Raw genomic sequence first — 19,501 nt, 5'->3', positions numbered from 1 at the left:
TGCAAGAGACACCTGATAGACACTGACCTCTGGCTTCTGTAAGCGTGCTACACACACATGCACACATACCCACACAAACATGCTTCCATATACATACATGTGCATACAAACATGCAGTCACACCACACATGAGAAATCACATTCTTTTCTTTGGTATCTAGCATACTACCCTCAGAGACTACAGACACTTTCAAGAAATAATGTTTTGCAATGACAGCACAAAAAACTGTATCAGGCTGTAATTTGTGAGCAAAAAATTTTTAAAAGTTTGATAAAATAATTACTTGAGTTTATTGTTAAATAAAACTTCACTGAAAACTTTTATTTTACAAAAATCATATACTGTATTTCCTGATAGTTCTGAAAATATTCACAACAAATTAAAAATTAAAGTTCAATTTAAATATATCTTTATAATCACTTATGTAGATAGACTTTCCAGAACTTTAAAACCCAAAATAACTATCCTTGGCTATTTTCATTGTTTTAAATTTGACTTCTGAGAAAATAACTATATTTAAATATTTTGTAACAATTCTGAGACACGCTTTTATAATGAAATTCTAGCACTATAACAGATAAAGAGAAAACATATTATTCATCATCTCTATTATCCACACATGAATTATTTATAGAAAAAGACTTGTTAGAACTACGAGAAGATAGCTCCTCTAATAAGAAACAATAAACCAAAGATGGACCATGTAAGATTCAGTTAGTAGAATTCAGTATCCAAGAGAGACAAAAAGAAATCCTTAAAAAAAATTGAATAAAACTATGAACTATAAGATTGTTGTGGCACATTTATACAATGGAGTTCTACTCAGCGGTAAAGAAAAATGAAGTTATGAAATTTGCAGAAAAATGGATGGACCTGGAAAGTATTATACTAAGTGAGGTAACCCAGACCCAGAAAGCCAAGCGCCACATGTTCTCTCTCATATGTGGATCCTAGCTACAGATGACTGGGGCTTCTGCGTGAGAATGAAAATACTTAGTAGCAGAGGCCAGTAAGTTAAAAAGGAGACATAAAGGGTAGAGAAAGGAAGGGAGGAGGATACTTAATAGGTTGATATTGTATATATGTAATTACAATGATTGTAATGGGGAGGTAACATGATGGAGAATGGAATTTCAAATGGGAAAGTGTGGGGGTGGGGAGGGAGGGAATTACCATAGGATATATTTTATAATCATGGAAAATGTTAATAAAAATTAAAAAAAAAGATTGTTGAGAGGAATTTAATTAATTTTTTCAAAAGAATGACTTGCCATCTGTGAAATCTTTGTCTACTATGCTCAGACTCTGTTTTCCATATTTCTAAACTTTGTAACAGAATGAAATGAGTCAGCATCTGACTGTGTGTGGAGCATCTATTACTTGAGCTATTTTTAGAACTGCTTCCTACAGGGGAATAAAGAAAATGCAAGGTGAAAACACAGGGTGTGAGAATGCACCAAACCAGTTAAAGATGACTAAAATAAGATCACAGCAATGCTTACTGCTACAAAAAGGTCAGGGTAAAATATATATAGTGGTAACTATTTTAGTGCTGAAAGTCATAAATGGATTTATTGAAATCAGGAAAAAGAAAAACTACTCCTTTTGTTAAAAGATTAAATCAATTCCCAAATAACTTCTTGTTACAACCTTTACTTTGCAGCAGACATATATCATATGAGGAATAGCAGCTATAAGCCATCATATAAACAACTCCAATCACATATTTAAATGATAATAAAGAAACTCGAATATCTGCAATATCTGCCCATTTTACCCAAAGGAATTAATATTAATTGCTTCTCCCACTTTTTAACTCTTTCTTTGGCAATTGATATCAATCCATCCAGTTGCATCCAACCTTTCTCCTAGTCACTGCTACAATCCCACTAAAGAAATTTTAAAGAGATGGGCTGAAGAGATGGCTTAGTGGTTAAACGCTTGCCTGTGAAGCCTAAGGACCCCGGTTCGAGGCTCAACTCCCCAGGACCCACGTTAGCCAGATGCACAAGGGGTGCACGCATCTGGAGTTCGTTTGCAGTGGCTGGAGGTCCTGGCGCGCCCATTATCTCTCCCTCTCTCTCTCTGCCTCTTTCTCTCTCTGTCTGATGCGCTCAAATAAATAAACAAAATTTAAAAAAATTAAAAAAAAAAGAAATTTTAAAGAGGTGCCAAACCAGAGGAGTAAGTCGGCCCTGGCATGCTGACTAACTAAGGAGACTAGAATCTAGGCGAGCTATGGGTTATAACCATAGGCCTTCCATACTTCTTGAATTTGTACTTCAAATTTTTATCAAAAGGACAATCTAAGAAAACTTCCCTAACCCTCCCCCCAAATGGCTCCTAATATTAATGTCTTAAGACTCTAAGTAAAACTGCTGGAAAGAAACAAACTCGCCTTGGGTTTTGCAGCCTTCTGAGTATCTTGAAAGAAAAAATTACTGAGAGAAATATTCAATAGAAATTTCAGATATCAAACATAGAAACTGCCAAACATTCAGAGAATATAATAAACTCATTAAAGATCTGCATACAATTATTATAGGCGTGAAAATATGTCCCTAGAAGGAAAGAAAAATGGACACATATGAAAAAAATCAGTGCATACCTTTAGGAGCATAAATTATGGTCATTACTAAAAACTCAATAATTACACAGAAGATCAAATTAAACAAGCAGAAGAAAAAGTAAATCTCAAGGTAGTAATGCAAAAGTAAAAAAAAAAAAAGATGTTCAGTGTCATTGTCATTAAAGCAAGGCAAATTCAAAACACAATGACAATTATGGAAGTGCTGAAATCATACAGACTGACAGCACTAACGGGTTACTAAATAAATGTGGCACTTCTAATAAATTTAATTTCTACTAAATTTTGATAGTTTTCTGATAAACTTAGACATCTATTTACTCTAGGGTAATGTTATGCCTATGCTAAAAAAAAATACTGGTTTATTTATTTATTTGAGAGAGAGAAAGAAATAGAGAAAGTGAGAGAGAATGGGCACATCAGGGATCCTTGCCAGTGCAACAAACGAACTCCAGATACATGTGCCATCTTGTGCATCTGGCTTTACATGAGTCCTGGGGAATCAACCCAAGGTCCTTAGGCTTTGCAACCAAATGCCTTAACCACTGAGCCATCTCTCCAGCCCATATATATGTTTTTAGTTAAGAGAAATAATAGTCTATGTCTCCTAAAATAAGTACATAAATAAAAGATTACAATGTTATCCATAGCTGTTTTATTGCTTAGGGCAAACAATTAGAAATTGTCAAGATATTTATGACTGGAGAAAATGAATAAGCATATTTTCTTACAGCATTTCTACAATGGAATACAACTCAGTAATTAGAAAAAGTACTGGTAAGAGCTGGGCATGGTGGTGCACACCTTTAATCCCAGCACTCAGGAGGCAGAGGTAGGAGGATCACCATGAGTTTGAGGCAACACTGAGACTACATAGTGAATTCCAGGTCAGCCAGGGCTAGAGCAAGACCCTACCTTGAAAAACAAAATAAATAAATAAACTACTGGTAAACATAACAAAATAGAAAACTATTAAAACATATTTATGGGCTGGAGAGATGGATTAGCAGTTAAGGTGCTTGCCTGCAAACCTTAAGGACCCAGGTACCCACATAAGCCAGATGCACAAGGTAGCACATGCATCAGGAATTCATTTGCAGTGGCTAGAGGCCCTGGTGTGCTCATTCTCTCTCTCTCTCTCATAAGTAAAATATTTTTAAAAACACTGAAAACACAAAAGATAAATATATTCCATTTATACAGTCATGTGTCATACAATAATGTTTCAGCCAGTAACTAACTGCATGTATAATAGTACATACCATATATTCTAGGTATGTGAAGGATATACCATCAGGATCATATAAAATCTATGATATTTATATAATGACAAATCACCTAAGTATACATTTTTTCATTGTCATGTGGTGCATGACTGGATACAACTTTACATAAAATAAAAATCCAGGCAAAATTAATCCAAAGAGACAGAAGTCAGAATAGCTCTGGGGCAGGAAAGGGGTGCAAAAGAGCTTTCTGGAATGATAGAAGTGTTTCATACATCTTGACCTGATTGGTAGTTATATTGACATCAAATTATTGAATTATATAGATAAGATTGTGCATTTTATTGCATCTAAATTACACCTCCATTAAGTATGGAAGGAGAGTCTTCACGAACATCTGACTCACTTTGCAGCTCATAAATGTGCATCGTTACCTACGACACTGTCTTCGCACTATTAGGAACATAGAAAGCCCAGCATATGTTGAAAGGGTGCTCCACTGTTGTGTAGGCTTCTCTCCCATGCAGTGACAGCTCATGCTGTGTAGTTTTATAATGTAAGACAAATATAGCAGCATCAACTGATTACAGAACTTCTTTGAGGTTTCCTTCATCCATTTCAGTTTTGCTGATCAAAACACTGGCATGTGATAGGCAGCCTTTCTGAGCCTACCTCAGTGACAACATGAAACATAGCTCAACAAACATACACTCAACTTCCTTTCACAGGGGTTGGTTGCTAGCTACAAGAACACATGAAATTGCGACCACTTCCAATGAAAGATATTTGTTCCACTAACACTAAACTTATACATTCACTGCTCATTTATTTCCATGCCTTTTGAGTAAAGTAACCTTTTCATTGATAAATAATAATACAATCTTTTAAAATATATTCTGAAATGTGATTAAACTCAAAACAAGTACTATCAACAACTGAAACAGCAGTATTATAAACAGTTATAGCCAAGTTCAAGTTCACATATATTTAGGTAATGCAACTGCTGTGTCTTGACTGAGTGATTTTTGTAATTTTATTTTTGAGAGAGAGACAGGGAGGAAGAGAGAATGAGGCAGAAAGAGAGAAAGAGTGAGAGAGAGAGAGAGAGAGAATGAGCAGGCCAGGACCTTTTAGACGCTGTGAATGAACTCCAGGCACGTGTGCGCCTTTGTGCACATGTGCAACATTGCATGCTTGTGTCACTGTGAGTCTGGCTACATGGGACCTGGAGATTCAAACGTGCATTCATAGGCTTCACAGGCAAGTGCCTTCACAGCTAAACCACCTCTCTAGCCCCTAAGAGTGATTTCATTGTTTTGTTTTGTTTTTTAAAGGTAGGGTCTTGCTCAGGCTGTCCTGGAATTCACTATGTAGTTTCAGGGTGGCCTTGAACTTACAGCAATCCCCCTACCCCTGTCTCCCAAGTGCTGGGATTAGAGGCGTGCACCACCATCCCTAGCCTAAGAGTGATTTTAAGATGCCATAGATGGTAAGGCATATTCAGATTTCAGAGCTAGTGAAAGAGGAGGAAATGTATATCTCTGATTGGTAAAATGTGATGGTTCCTCATCTAAGCAGATCACAATGAACTTCAGAAGAAGTCTGGCATTTTAAAGAAAAAGAAGACCTGTCTGGGACAAAACAAAACAGGCAGTACATATTAACTTTATTTCTGTGTGTGTATGTGCACAGGTGCACATGCGTGTGTGTATGTGTGTGTGCGCACATTCATACAGAGGCCAGAACTTGGCATCAGGTGTCTTCCTGGATTACTCTGCACTGCATTTACTGAGGCGGGGTCTCTCAGCTGAGCCCAGAGCGCGGCAGTTCTGCTAGTACAGCTGGCTAACTTGCGCACCTGGCATGTCCATGGGTGTCAGGGATCCAAACTCTCATCTGCATACTTGTACAACAAATGCTTTATACACCGCGTCATGTCTCCAGCCTACATTGTCACTTGTAACGCTATTAACAGAAGCTCAAAGATAATGGAATATGAACTCCAAACATCGGGAAAACAGTAACTGCTAACCAATTTAACTTCGAAACATATTTTTTCAACAAATAAAAACAGAGACAGTTTCTTACCACCAGAGTCATCTTAAAGGAACTTTTATGAAGAATGTATTGAGAGAATCAAGATGCTGAAACACAGAAGAAGTGACAGGAGGGACAGACAGCAGGACAGACTCAAATACATGCAAGTGAATCCAAATAAACAGGACCCAAAACCAACAGCGACGAAAATGATTTGGGGATCCGAAGAGAAGACTGGCAGTTAAAGTGCTTGCTTATAAAACTTGATGCCATGGGTTTGGTTCCCAAGTAGCCACATAGAAACAGATATACACAATGGTGCACGCATCTGAAGTGCAGATGCACTGGCAGGAGGCCCTGACATGCCAATATACACATTCATTCTCTCTCCCCCTGCAAATAAATAAATGAAAAATTTAAGAGCCTGATTTGTGGTGGGGAAAAGATAGAAAAAAAAAAACTAGATGCAGACATGTGAAACAAGGGAGGAGGTTACTGAATTAAATGATTATAAGTTACTTATCTGAAGAAAAGGTAAAGTTATATGTCAAATCTATGGTTTGTCAAGTGAGCATCTTAGAAGTAACTATTAAAGTGAATAACAATGAACAGAGAACACTCTATTAATCTAAAATAAGACACATGAAAAACCAAGCATAAAAAACAGGATATGGGGCTGGAGCGATTGCTCAGTGGTTAAGATGTTTGCCTATAAAGTGTAAGGACCCGAGTTTGATTACCCAGTACCCACATAAAGCCAGATGTACAAGGTGGCACATGCACCTGGAGTTCCATTGCAATGTCTGGAGGCTCCAGCACACCCATTCTCTCTCTATCTGCCTTTCTCTCTCTCAATCAAATAAATAAAATCTTTTTTTTAAGAAAAGCAAGATAAAGAATGAAATAATGAGGTAATCAATCCAAATATACCAGTAACCACAGGAACCCCACAGACTGAGCTCTCTGGCATAAAAATAAACCCCAGAGTCCTTGTACGGAAGAGGTTAACAAATACTGGGAGGAAGCACTCAGGAGTCAATGTTCCTTCTCTGACCTTCCTGTCCACAGTGCCAGAGCTGAACCTAATAATTGGGAAACATCAGGCAAGTCCACGCTGAGAGACTTTCTGAAAAGTGCTTTTCCTAAATGTCAATGTTAGGAAATACTAAGACAGCCACTCTTCCAGATGAATGAAGACGAAGGAGGTACGTGTAACAGCTGAATGTAAAGCACAATCTTGCATTTTCTTCTCCTAGGAAAGGTACCACTGGGACAGACAGCAAAATTTGCTCATTTAATATTATCTAAGGGGAATTTCCTGATTTGGTAATGGTACTATGGTTATAGGAGAATTTCTTGGTTTTCAGAAATACATATTGAAGTATGTGGTGATAAAGGACATCATGACTGCTGACTATTTTAAATGGCTAACAGAAAGTATAAATAAACTGATAATAAATATAAAGAGAAAAAGAGGAGAGAAAAACAACAGGGAGAACAAAGATAATGCAAGTGTAATAACTGAGGTTAAGGGTACTTTAACATTATACTGTTATAACATATTCTGAAATATGTCAAATTAAAAACTAAAGACTATTAAGGAATAAAAGATATATCAGGAAAAACAGATTAATATTAAAGCAATAAGGTATCGTAAGTATTCTAATACATCTCAGGTACCTGTAATAAGGTATCGTGAGCATCCTAGAACATCTCAATACCTGGAACGGTGCTGGCATATACTCCATGCACCTGAAATACTGCCCAGTAAAGAATTTGGTATTACAGATGGTTCATATATAGTGATAAAAGTAGCCCGGACCAGGAAGACATATCAATTTCAAAGTTATATGCATCTAGAACATAACTCTAAACTGCTGACCATACACAGCATAAATACTGACTGCATTCTAGGCAGTAAAGCAAACTTAAAGCAATCCCTATTTACTGGTCACAATGTAATTAAATTTAAAAAAAGCATTAAGTACAAAATCATATATTTTAAAAATTAAAAACATACTCCTAAATCATTTATAGATCAAAGAATGGAACTTGGAAAATATTTTGAATTAGGCTGGGAAGACAGCTCATTCAGTAACTTAAGTGCTTGTCTTGCAAGCATGGTATTCACATAAAAACAGTGGGTATGGTGGTACATGCCTATAACCCCAGCACAGTGGAGAAAGAAGGACCCATAGAGCTTAGTGGTTAGCCAGTCTCAATCAGTGAGCTCTAGCCCAAAGAGAGACTCTGTCTCAAAAAGAGGCAGACATTATACCTCAGGATGACACCTAAGGTTGTCCTCGGGCCTCCACAGGCACACATGCACATGCATCCTCACACATGTCCACAAGCATGAATATGCATACTCACACACGTACACCACACACACAAAAACAAAAGAAGATATCGTCAATGAAATGATACTGATAATAAAAATTCAAGAGGCTAGAGGTGTGGATCAGTAGTAGAGCATTTGCCTAAAACATGAGAGCCCATGGCTTCAATCTCCAGCACTGCCAATAAATAAGTGACTGTAACTTATTTCTATTCCAATTGCAATGAAAATGAACACACATCCTTCAAAATATTAATACTCTTTGATGCTGTTGAGTGATACACGGTCAGACTCCAACAAAGGGAGGGAAGTTACATTGACTTCTTAGCCTGGGCTCAAAGGCAGGAGGAGCATGAGTTCTAGTCATCCTGGGATTTATGGGTTACATGGCAACACAGGGTCTCGAGAACGGCTCCTGCTGCTGTCATTGCTGCTACCACTGCTGACAATGATGGCAGCGTTTTTAAATTCGACCACTGGGGTAGAAGCTAAAGTGTCTTTATTTGAAAAACTTATGACCTGCTATACTTAAATTAGAAAACTAAAACATCAAGTATCCAACACAAGAAAACAGAGGGAACAAGAGAGATGAGACCAAAAGTCAACAAATTAGGCTTTTCTAAGGATATAAACATATATAAATATATTTAAAAAAAAAAAACCAAAACTGGATCTTTGAAATTACTAGTAAAATGACCAACATTAACCAAGAACCAGAAAACACAAATGAGCATGGTTTAAAGGGACATGAGGGACACTAACATAAACAGAGCACCCACAGAACAAGGCGTGAACCTAGATCAAAGGAAACCTCCAAAACAGACAACCACCATCAGGCCCAGTCAGTAATCATAACCAAAACTACAGTCTATCATGCAGGTACATTCTACTACAAATCCAAGTAATAGACCATCTTTAATCACATGCACTGAGATTTAAATTAAGTATGAAATTAAAGAGGGAAATCAGAGAATATAAAAATATGAGGCAGTGAGCTGGAGAGACGGCTCAGCAAAGCCTGCTTATCTGGGTTTGATTCCAAACCACTCACATAAAGTCTGATGGAAAAATAGGTGCAGGCAAAAAAAGAAAAAATAAAATAAAAAAGAAAAATAGGTGCAGGCATTTGGATTTCTGTTTGCAATGGCAAGAGACTGTATGCCCCCCCCACTCACATGTACAAAATAAATAAATACATATTTTTTAAAATGTGAGGTAATCTACAATTTATTCCAAGGCCAACAGAGTATCAATTCCAGAACAACAGAAGAAGTACAGCCACGGATAACTCTCATTCATTATCATAGACAGACACAGTACAGATGAAATATTGGCAACTAGATGCCCTTCAACTGATGAATGGATAATGAAGATGTAGCATATTTGTACAATGGAGTTTTATTCAGCAGTAAAGAAAAATGAAATGTGAAATTTTCATGGAAATGTATGAAACTAGAAAAGATTATACTAAGGTAACTCAGGCCCAGAAAATCAAATCCACGTGTTCTCACATATGGGTTGGGTCAAAGTTAGTAGGAGAGGCTAGGAAACAAGAAAGGGGCAATGAAGGAGGGCGGGGAGGGGAGGACTTAAGAGGAAGGTGTATGTAGAAGGTAGATGTAAGTAGAGGGCAGAATACCGGAAGTAGAATGGCCTAAATGTGGTCAGGGGAGAGGATGGAGGACAGGAGGGGTTGGGAGAAGGATCAATCAAAATTTAAGATGCTATGAATAAGCCATGTGGAAACCTACATCTTTGCTAGCTAATAATATGAATGTTAATTAAAAAAAAAAAAAAGAGCTTGGGAAGAAGTATCCTGTGGAAGTGGATAATGTACCCAGAAGCCAGATTTTTATTACAAAACTTTCAGTGCCAGGGTGATAGCTTCCAGTGAGTTATTGGCCAGGGAGACCCCTTATACCCAAACATAACAGGCTATTGCCAAGGCTCCTGGTTGCCCACCAGAACAAGATGGCAAGACCCTATTGCTGAAGACTCCACATGCTTGACCTGCAGGAGCTAAGCTGGAAGCCTCCTCCTTGTTGACTAGTTATCAGGATGCTAGAACAACCCATGTTGTGCAGCTTTCTTGGGGGAGAAAAGTCATCAATGGTGTTAACCACCAGTGGACCCTGCAAGCTTTATGGATGACCAGTCAGGCCAAATATATCAACTGGTGCAATGGTGGCATGCCTCCTTTGGGGGAAAACAGCTGCTCTCTGATAGGTCTTGAGGTCCACGCCATGGGAGGAAATTTATTCCTGGTACTGAAATCCTAGTCAAAAGCCTATAGCTGAGGAGGTCATAAGCCCTAGGGAGGAAACGACCACTGTTGTCTGACTAAATGCATATGTTATGCCAACCAAACTGCCCTCTCAACACTTATTTATGCCCATATATTAATGCTACTCTCACTTTTGGTTAAAGAAGCTTCTCTGTTCAGATGGTGATGACCACTGGGGTGACTGAAAGCTTACTAGTACTGAGAAGTGACAGTAGAATGTTCAGCACTGTCAGACATCTCTATCATACTCTTCAAGGCCCAGGGACAATGGCAGAAGAGGTGGTGGAGAATTTAAGAGCCAAAAAGGAGAGACTGCTTACAAAAACAAAGTGGGGAGATTATGATCACGGTATATTGTCTATATTTATGGAAGTTGTCAATAAAAAGTTGTTAAAAAGAAGAAAATATTAGCAAATGCCTCCAGGAATTCACAGAAACTAAAGCCTATAATGTATGAATGACAACAATGCTAAAATGACCTAAAAAATCTTAAAAAATAATTTTTAAACTAAACAGATTAAAGAATAGAATCTCACATGACTAATATAAGAGGTATTTTAATAAAATACAATAACAATTCATAACAGAAACTCCAAGTAAACTTAAACCAGAAGATAGTTTCTTCAGACTAATAAATGGCATTTGTGACGTCACTAATGAAGCATTTCTTTTAAAACCAGGAATAATGCAAGGATGTCCACTTTCACTCTTCTGTTCTGTTTGTACTAAAGGGTCTTCTAGTCCAGTCAAACAAGAGGGACAATGAAATCCTCTCTGTCCACTGAGACTGCATAATACCTCAGACTGTATAATTTATGCAGGACAGAAATTCACTGGCCCCAATTCTAGAGCCAGGTGGTGCGAGACAAAGGTGCCGTCACTGTCTGTCCCCGGGTGGGGCTTCACTGGCGGGCACCTTCTACCTTACATGGGAGGAGTGGCAAACTGTCTCCCTCAAGTCTTCTTAAAAATATAGTATTTATTTATTTGCACAAGAGAGAGAAAGACAGAGAAAGAAAGAGAGAATGGGTGCACCAGGGCCACTTGCAAGCGAACTCCAGGTGCATGTGCCATATTGTGCATCTGGACTTATGTGGGACTGGGAAATAGAGCCTGAGATAGCAGGCTGTGCAAGGAAGCACCTTTAACTGCTCAGCCCTTTCCCCAGCCCCTCAAGCCTTGTAAAACAAATCTCATTCACCTACTCGAGACTCTGACTCTTAAAACGTTTGTTCTAGTGATTATGTTACAAAATATGAATTAGGAAGGGAATACAAACATTGAAATAAATAGAAAAACACAATAGTTAGGAGAAGAATATCATTATATGAAAAAATATATCCTTCTAAATAGAAAACCAAAGATCATTTACAGACATATTGTTAGAATTCAGTGTTCAAAACGAGGTTGTTTTACATAACAACAATGAACCAAAATCAACTGTGGTTCCATGTACTACCAACACTAACAAAACAACTGCTTAGCCCAACATTGATAGTAACAAAAAGTAAGATCTTTGTGAAGAAATCTAACAAAAAGCATATAAGCTATCTATGGAGATAAGCACAACAACCATTAAGTGAGCAGGGAGATCAGCACCGTAATGACGTCAGGCGTCCTCCGACCTGGTCAAAGACGTTCCAATCAAACAGATGGGTTTTCTGAAAGGTGGTATGATGATAGTTCTACGTAATATACAGAAAATCATAAAACAAGGCGGGCATAGTGGCGCATGCCTTTAATCCCCAGCACTCGAGAGGCAGAGGTAGGAGGATCACCGTGAGTTCAAGGCCACCATGAGACTACATAGTGAATTCCAGGTCAGCCTGAGCTAGAATGAGACCCTATCTTGAAATCAAAGAAAGAAAACAAAATGAAGGAAGCAAGCTCTCATTGGGCAAGAAGTCAAGTTAGTCAGTTAAGACCAAGACTTTTAGAGCAATGCTGTGTAAGGAGACAGCGAAGAAGCAGGCGCACGGGAAGGGTCTGAGGCGAAGGCGGACACAGTGCTATGGGACCTCGTGCTGTGATGTATAGTGTGAATGTCTAAACTTGTTCAACAACCAGGTTTCAGCCTAAATTTGATTGCTATACAAGACAAAGACTTCAGAAAGAAGTGTCCTCAGAGAAACTTCAGGCATGCACACAAAAGCAGGAAAATGTTACTCATGATACTTTGCAATAAAAAAACTGGAAATAATAGAACTGCCCATAAATAAAAGAACGGATAGTAAATTATAATCACAAAATGGAATATTATATAACAACCCAAACTAATCAGCTAGATCTTAGTCACCAACATGGAGGAATTTCAAGGCATGATAGGCCGAGTCACTTACACAACATTTTAAATCACTCAAAACCATTACTACATATCACTTAGGGATGCAAAAATGTGGTGAATGGAGCTGTGGGATATAGCTCCATGACAGAGTGTTTACCTAGGATGTGCAAGGCTCTGCATTTGATCCTTAGCACCAAAAGGAAAAAGGAAGAAGTGGAAATAGATGCATGAGAAGAAGCAATGCTGTTCCAGAGCTGTGGCTACTTCTGAAGAAAGGGAGAGGATGCGGCGGGGAGGGCTACAACGAAGGCCTCAACTGTAGCTGGACGGTTGTTATTAGGATGGTCAAAGGATACACAAATGTGGACATTATTCTTTCCTGTTAATTTGGGTGATGCTACCCTTGATGGGACACCTCCTTCTGAAGGGAGGCCACAGTGGCCATGCTAAGCCAGGGCACACAGAGCAGGCATGGGCTGCTCTTATTGTGGCAAATCAAGTGGGTGTGTAATTACAGGTCTGTCTACACCACAGCTATTCCTGGAAATCCCATAAGCCCACCTCACTCCCACTCCATCATGCCCAGAAGCATGTGTGGAGCAGCCTTCATTGGCCTCGGGAACTGTGGTGTAAACAAAGCGCACCACTTGTCAAGCTGGGACGGTCAGCGCGGATGGCGATGGTTAGTGACCTCTACGACAGAATCTGAGGGGAAAGAGCAATGGTGTTTCATCTCACACAGAGCAAAGTATGCTGTTCTCCAAAGTATAATCTTTCTCATTTTGGCAGTGACTAAGGGAGTGAGCCAGGCTGTCCCCTCCGATCGACTTCAAGGGAAGTCTGTTGCATGAGGTTCACCAAGTTCCGCACAGCCTAGTGGCAATATGTAGAGAGAAAGAGCCCAGTCAGCTGCGCAAAGCAGCCGGCCAGTTCCAACCGCGGGCCTTCACGCAGGGCTGGCCACCACCCGAGTTCATCAGAACCACCCTCACCACCAGATCCCAGGTCTAGGGGCACACGCCTGCAATCCCAGACTGGGGAGGCAGAGGCAGGATTATCAGTAGCTCAAGGTGATCCTTGGCAAAGGAGCAAGATTAAGAACCTGTCTCAAAAACAAAAAAAATACATGTGGAGATAGGTAAGAAAAGATGAAAGAAAATCCTGGTCCCTCAGATTTAAAAGTCTTTACACCCGGCCTTCTTTTGGATTTTTTAATTTTTTTTGTTTATTTTTATTTTTTTATTTGATAGTGACAGAGAGAGAAAGAGGCAGATAGGGAGAGAAGAGAGAGAATGGGCGGGCCAGGGCCTCCAGCCACTGCAAACAAACTTCAGATGCTTGCGCCCCCTTGTGCATCTGGCTAATGTGGGACCTGGGGAATCAGCCTCAAACCAGGATCCTTAGGCTTCACAGGCAAGCACTTAACCACTAAGCCATCTCTCCAGCCCTCTTTTGGATTTTCTAAAGACAAAGATGACTTGGAAAAGATACGGATAAAGTGTCTTCTTTACTCTGACACATATATTCACAGGATTCTACAATTAATATGCACCAGATTTATCATTATGGAAGACATGTGTCTGATGCTCTGTCTTGAAGGTTTAGAAATGCATGGTCCTCTTTCAGAAGCTGCCACGAGAACAGGGATTAGAGAGAAAACTCAATGGGAACTTCGATGAGCAGTTTACTGGGTGTGTATCACGTTCTTTCCAAGTAAAAGCCAAAATACAGGCGGGAATATGCTAAGACCAACAAATCTCTATTCCCTGTTGCACCACAGGTTCTTGGACTCTTCACAGACCCAGGTCCTAAGGACAGAGTGAGCCCAGTCTGCAGAGATTAGCAATGCAGCCAATGAGTTCACTCTTCACAGCTTTTAATATAAACACTGCAATTCCAATATTTATATTCATCCCAGGGAGGACAGGACACAGTTCAGAAATTAGGAAATAAATCTAAGACTGGAAAAGATTCTAGAACTATCTCCTAGAAGAGGACTATCTGGCTTAGATTTTCTGGGAAACTTCACAATGAAACCAGTCTATGTGATGAAGCCCAGAGCTAAGATATCATCCATCAGTCCTCAACTTTTTCACTTATACTTACAGCAAACTTAATCTTACAAAGCACCTGAAAGTCTTCAAAGAGATGAATTAGATTTACTTTTAAATGTGCTTAAATAATACCAAAGAAAATCTAATATAGTGTTTAATAAAAGGAAAATTGTTAAAAGAATAAATAATGCTTTGGGGATAGGGAGATGGCTCCGTGGTTAAAAGTGCTGGCTACACAAAGCTGATAATCAGAGTTAAGATCCCAGAACCCACGTATAGCCAAATGCAAGGAGAGCCCCTGTCTATGAACCCAATGAATATACAGCAATGGGGGTGGAAGCAGGAGAATCCCAAAGCTGGGGTGGGGCAGCTAGTCTGGCATTCATAACAGTAAAAAACAGTAAGAGAAAAAAAACCATCTCAAACAAGGTAGAAAGTGAAGACCAACACCTAAATTATTTTTTCACCTCCCCATACACCACTGTGGCACATGAACGTGCGTGTGCATGTGTGCGCACGCGCGCGTGCATGCGCGCGCGCGCGCACACACACACACAGAGGAAATAATGCTTTGATAAATTATCAGAAGTCCTCTTGGTTGGTATCATCACATGGAGCTGAACAGCTGTAGTTCTAGTTCCTTCCATTTCACAATCAATACAAAATGACTAAGCATCAAGCTGCTATTCGGTTGTTGGTCTCCAGCAAAACCAAAACTCTAACCAAACTAGTCTGAGCTCAGAGAACCCCTTCTGTAGTCTTGTCTCCATATCTCACTCCTTCCCCCTGTTCACATGCTAGTTCAGCACCATCTTTATGTCTGTTTTTTTGTTGTTGTCTTTGTGAGCCAACAAGTGAAAAGAGGCATGAATGACAACAATGATTTCATTTTACAAAAATTAAACTGGTGTCTGAGACAGACAGGTTTGAATCTAGATCCCATGTAAAAAGCTGGGCATGGCCATATGTGCCTATAACGCCTAACCCGAGTCCACAGAGGAGCAGACTCAAGAATCCTTAGAGTCCCACAAGCTCCGAAATCATTAGAGATGCCATCTCAAAACAAGATGCCGTGGAAGAGCGACAGAGCTGAAAACGCAAGCATACGTGGCTCCGCACCACACACATATACACACATATCTCACCCTGCATCACAAACTGAATCACATCACACACATTCACCACCACCCACCCACACATACACATACATACTATACTACCTAATACGCATACTACACACACACACACACACACACACACACAGAAGAAAGGAAAAAGACAGAAAAACAGCTGGGTGTGGTGGTGCACAGCTTTAATCCCAGCACTTGGCATGCAGAGATAGGAGGATCACCATGAGTTTGAGGCCAGCCTGAGACTCCATAGTGAATTCCAGGTCAGCCTAGGCTACAGTGAGACCCTACCTTGAAAAACAAAACAAAACAAAACAAAACAAAACAAAACAAAACAAAACAAAACAAAACAAAAAAAAGACAGAAAAACTAAACTGAGGCCTAGAAAGTTACAAAGATTTACACAATATCACAATGACTGGAAGTGAGGCTGAAACTAGCAGGAGGCCTCCCTGTCCTGGGAGATCTCACACAGAGACCAGCACCAGGTGTGATGGTTTGATTCAGGTGTCCCCCATAAACTCAGGTGTTCTGCATGCTAGGTTCCCAGCTGATGGAGATTTGGGAATTAATGCATCCTGGAGGCAGTGTATTTTTGGGAGTGGGCTTATGGGTGTTATAGCCAGTTTCCCCTTGCCAGTGTTTGGTACACTCTCCTGTTGCTATGGTTCAACTTTTGTTGGCCAGGGGGTGATGTCCACCCTCTGCTCATGTCATCATTTCTCCCTGCCATCGTGGAGCTGCCCCTCGAGACTGTAAGCCAAAATAAATCTCTTTTTCCCAGAAGCTGCTCTTGGTTGGGTGATTTCCACCAGCAATGTGAACCGGACTGTAACGGTAAAGTGGTACCGAGGAGTGGGATTGCTGCTAGACACCTAACTGTGGCTTTGGCCTTTTGGAACTCATTTTCAAGAGGAATGTGTGAGGATTTGAAACTTTGGCCTAAGAGATGCCTTGTAGTGCTCTAAGTACAGCCTGATGGACTATTCTGGTCTGAGCTGCAAGACTTGAGTGCAGTAAGAACTATGGACTGTGAGGTTTGGCTTATGAGGGAGAGAAAGAGCTTTGCTTGGACTGGACTAGCAGTTTTTGTGAGAAGCTTGCTCTTATGCCTGGGTCCTGAGAAGTTGTGCAGGGTTGCTCTGCATAGAAATGAACTGGTGCGAGCAGAGGGATATGGCACAGAAAGAAAAATTTTGGGGTGAACTGTTGCCTATTCAGCTGCAACTGAGAGATTATAACCTTTGAGACTGGGCTAGCTGACCTGTGCTGGGGCAATAGGAAGAATGTCAATTCTTTTGAAGTGGTTGAGTGCTCAAGGAGTGTCCTGTTCATCAAAGTCAGCTTTATTCCCCCCTCAATTAACAAATTGGCACCCCACCTGGTATTGTGGAGTAAAAGAAATGCAGGAAAGAGGGAGTCATTGAGTTTGCAACACAATCTTGTGTTTTGGAAATGGCCATGGGCAGTGTGAAGCAGGTTTGCTGGTTGCCTGCATGGAGACCCCATAGGGCCATGAGGATGAACCGTGGCTTTCAGTGGAGGCCCAGTGGAGATGCCAGCACCATGAGATGGCTGCCAAGGAGACCTGCCGGCCCTGGTGAAGTTTTCCAGGACTGTGAGTAGCCTAGCTGGAGGGGTGGAATTGGAATGCCGGAGACTTGTTGCTGGTTAGAATTAACGGACTTGGAGGTTTGTCACTGGCTATAGTTGTAAGACTTGAAGTACAGAGTTTGATGTTTGCCCTGGTTGTTTTTAAATCTTGTACTGGTTGACTGTGTCTTTGCTATGCCCAATGCATTCTTTTGCAGTGTGAATATTTATTCTGTGCCATTATGGGGGTTTTTTAAGTTACTTTTTGGTACTATGGCTCAGTTAAAAGATCTTGGACTATGGGAATGTTTGAATATCATTGGGATTGATAAAAACTATGGGAACTTTTGGGCTGGAGAGATGGCTTAGCAGTTAAGTGCTTGCCTATGAAGCTGAAGGACCCTGGTTTGAGGCTCAATTCCCCAGGACCCATGTTAGCCAGATGCACAAGGGGGCACACGTGTCTGGAGTTCATTTGCAGTGGCTAGAGGCTCTGGCGCACCCATTCTCTCTCTCTCTCTCTCTCTCTCTCTCTCTCTCTCTGCCTCTTTCTTTCTCTGTTGGTCATCCTCAAATAAAAATAAAAATAAAAATAAAAAACTATGGGGACTTTTAAAGTTGGATTGACTGCATTGTATTTTACATCATGTATAGATATCAGTTTGAGTCCCAGGACGGAATGTGGTGGTTTGATTCAGGTGTCCCCCATAAATTTAGATGTTCTGAATGCTAGGTTCCCAGCTGATGGAGATTTGGGAATTAATGCCTCCTGGAGGGAATGTATTGTTGGGGGCGGGCTTATGGGTATTATAGCCAGTTTCCCCATGCCAGTGTTTGGCACACTCTCCTGTTGCTATGGTCCACCTTATGTTGGCCAGGGGGTGATGTCCACATTCTGCTCATGCCATCATTTCTCCCTGCCATTGTGGAGCTTCCCCCAGAATCTATAAGCTAAAATAAATCTTTTTCCCAGAAGCTGATTTTGGTTGGGTGATTTCTACCAGCAATGCGAACCGGACTGCCACACCGGGCCTTCCTGTCCTGGGAGTTCTCTCACTCTGACACAAGCACCAGGCCTCCCTGTCCTGGGTGATCTCTTACACTGGATCAAGCTGCCTATTCAAACTGACAAAAGATATAAGCAGGTATATTCCCCACCTCAGCTTCTCCTCTGTGTGTTTTTCTTCTTAATGCAACAATTCCTGGCCTGTCCATTCATCAGTAACTTTCTTTCTAATTCTACACCTTGATGAAAAGGAAAGGATGCAGTATTCATTTATCCTAGCTGATTCATTTAGTTATAATAGTTCTACTAACAGTATATTTATCTTTTAAAGTGGACAACATCTTACATCTTCCAAAATCAGAACATTACAAAGCTTAATCATATGTTCACAATTTAAATCCAGGAAAAAAAAATAGCCTTAGACTTTGATCAGCATAAAGCAGAGCTGTAACATCTGTATGGTCTTAAAGAAAGAGCCAGAAGTGCGGCTGCACCGACTGGACACTTACCACGAACGTGATCTGGTTGTGTCTCAGGTTCAGTTCAGTTAGAGAATCCAGCCCATGCAAATTATCAACATGGCTTAAAAAGTTCCTGGCAAGGTTTAAAACTCTCAAATCACACAAATGATTGACATTTTCAATTTTTGTAATCTGTTAAAAAAATAAAGGAGTCATGATTAGCATATCTCACAGATGTTATACATATAATATTAAAAGTCTAAAAGCTATTCAAGTCATTAGATTTAATGGCAAGTTTATATAAAGACATTTAAAGTCAATTCCAAGTTTCTATATTGTAATCATATTAAGTCATTTCACTTCTAAAAGTTAGCTAAAGGCTCCTATGTGACAATTTGACCACAGTAAATATTTAAAATAAATTTCATCAAATTAGCAGCGAGGCCATTGGTTGTAGCAGCTCTGAGTGGTCAACACTGTTGAGGCTTATGAAGTCTACA

At 40.0% G+C, this 19,501-nt stretch overlaps 1 protein-coding gene across 8 annotated transcripts in view; it reads right to left on the bottom strand.

The window, feature by feature from the left end:
• The window catches only part of Lrrc49 (leucine rich repeat containing 49), a 130,182-nt gene that overhangs the window by 88,731 nt on the left and 21,950 nt on the right, over nucleotides 1-19,501 (bottom strand). For all 8 annotated transcript variants that reach the window (XM_045160937.1, XM_004666722.2, XM_045160938.1 and 5 more), the window contains one exon: nucleotides 19,050-19,193. In XM_045160937.1, coding sequence (XP_045016872.1) covers nucleotides 19,050-19,193 — 144 coding nt within the window. The remainder of the gene's footprint in view (nucleotides 1-19,049; nucleotides 19,194-19,501) is intronic.

This window comes from Jaculus jaculus, chromosome 10 (genome assembly GCF_020740685.1).
Source record: "Jaculus jaculus isolate mJacJac1 chromosome 10, mJacJac1.mat.Y.cur, whole genome shotgun sequence".
In the NCBI taxonomy this organism is placed as follows: domain Eukaryota; kingdom Metazoa; phylum Chordata; class Mammalia; order Rodentia; family Dipodidae; genus Jaculus; species Jaculus jaculus.
Note: the sequence above shows the minus strand (reverse complement) of the source record. Positions and strands in the feature narration are given on the sequence as shown.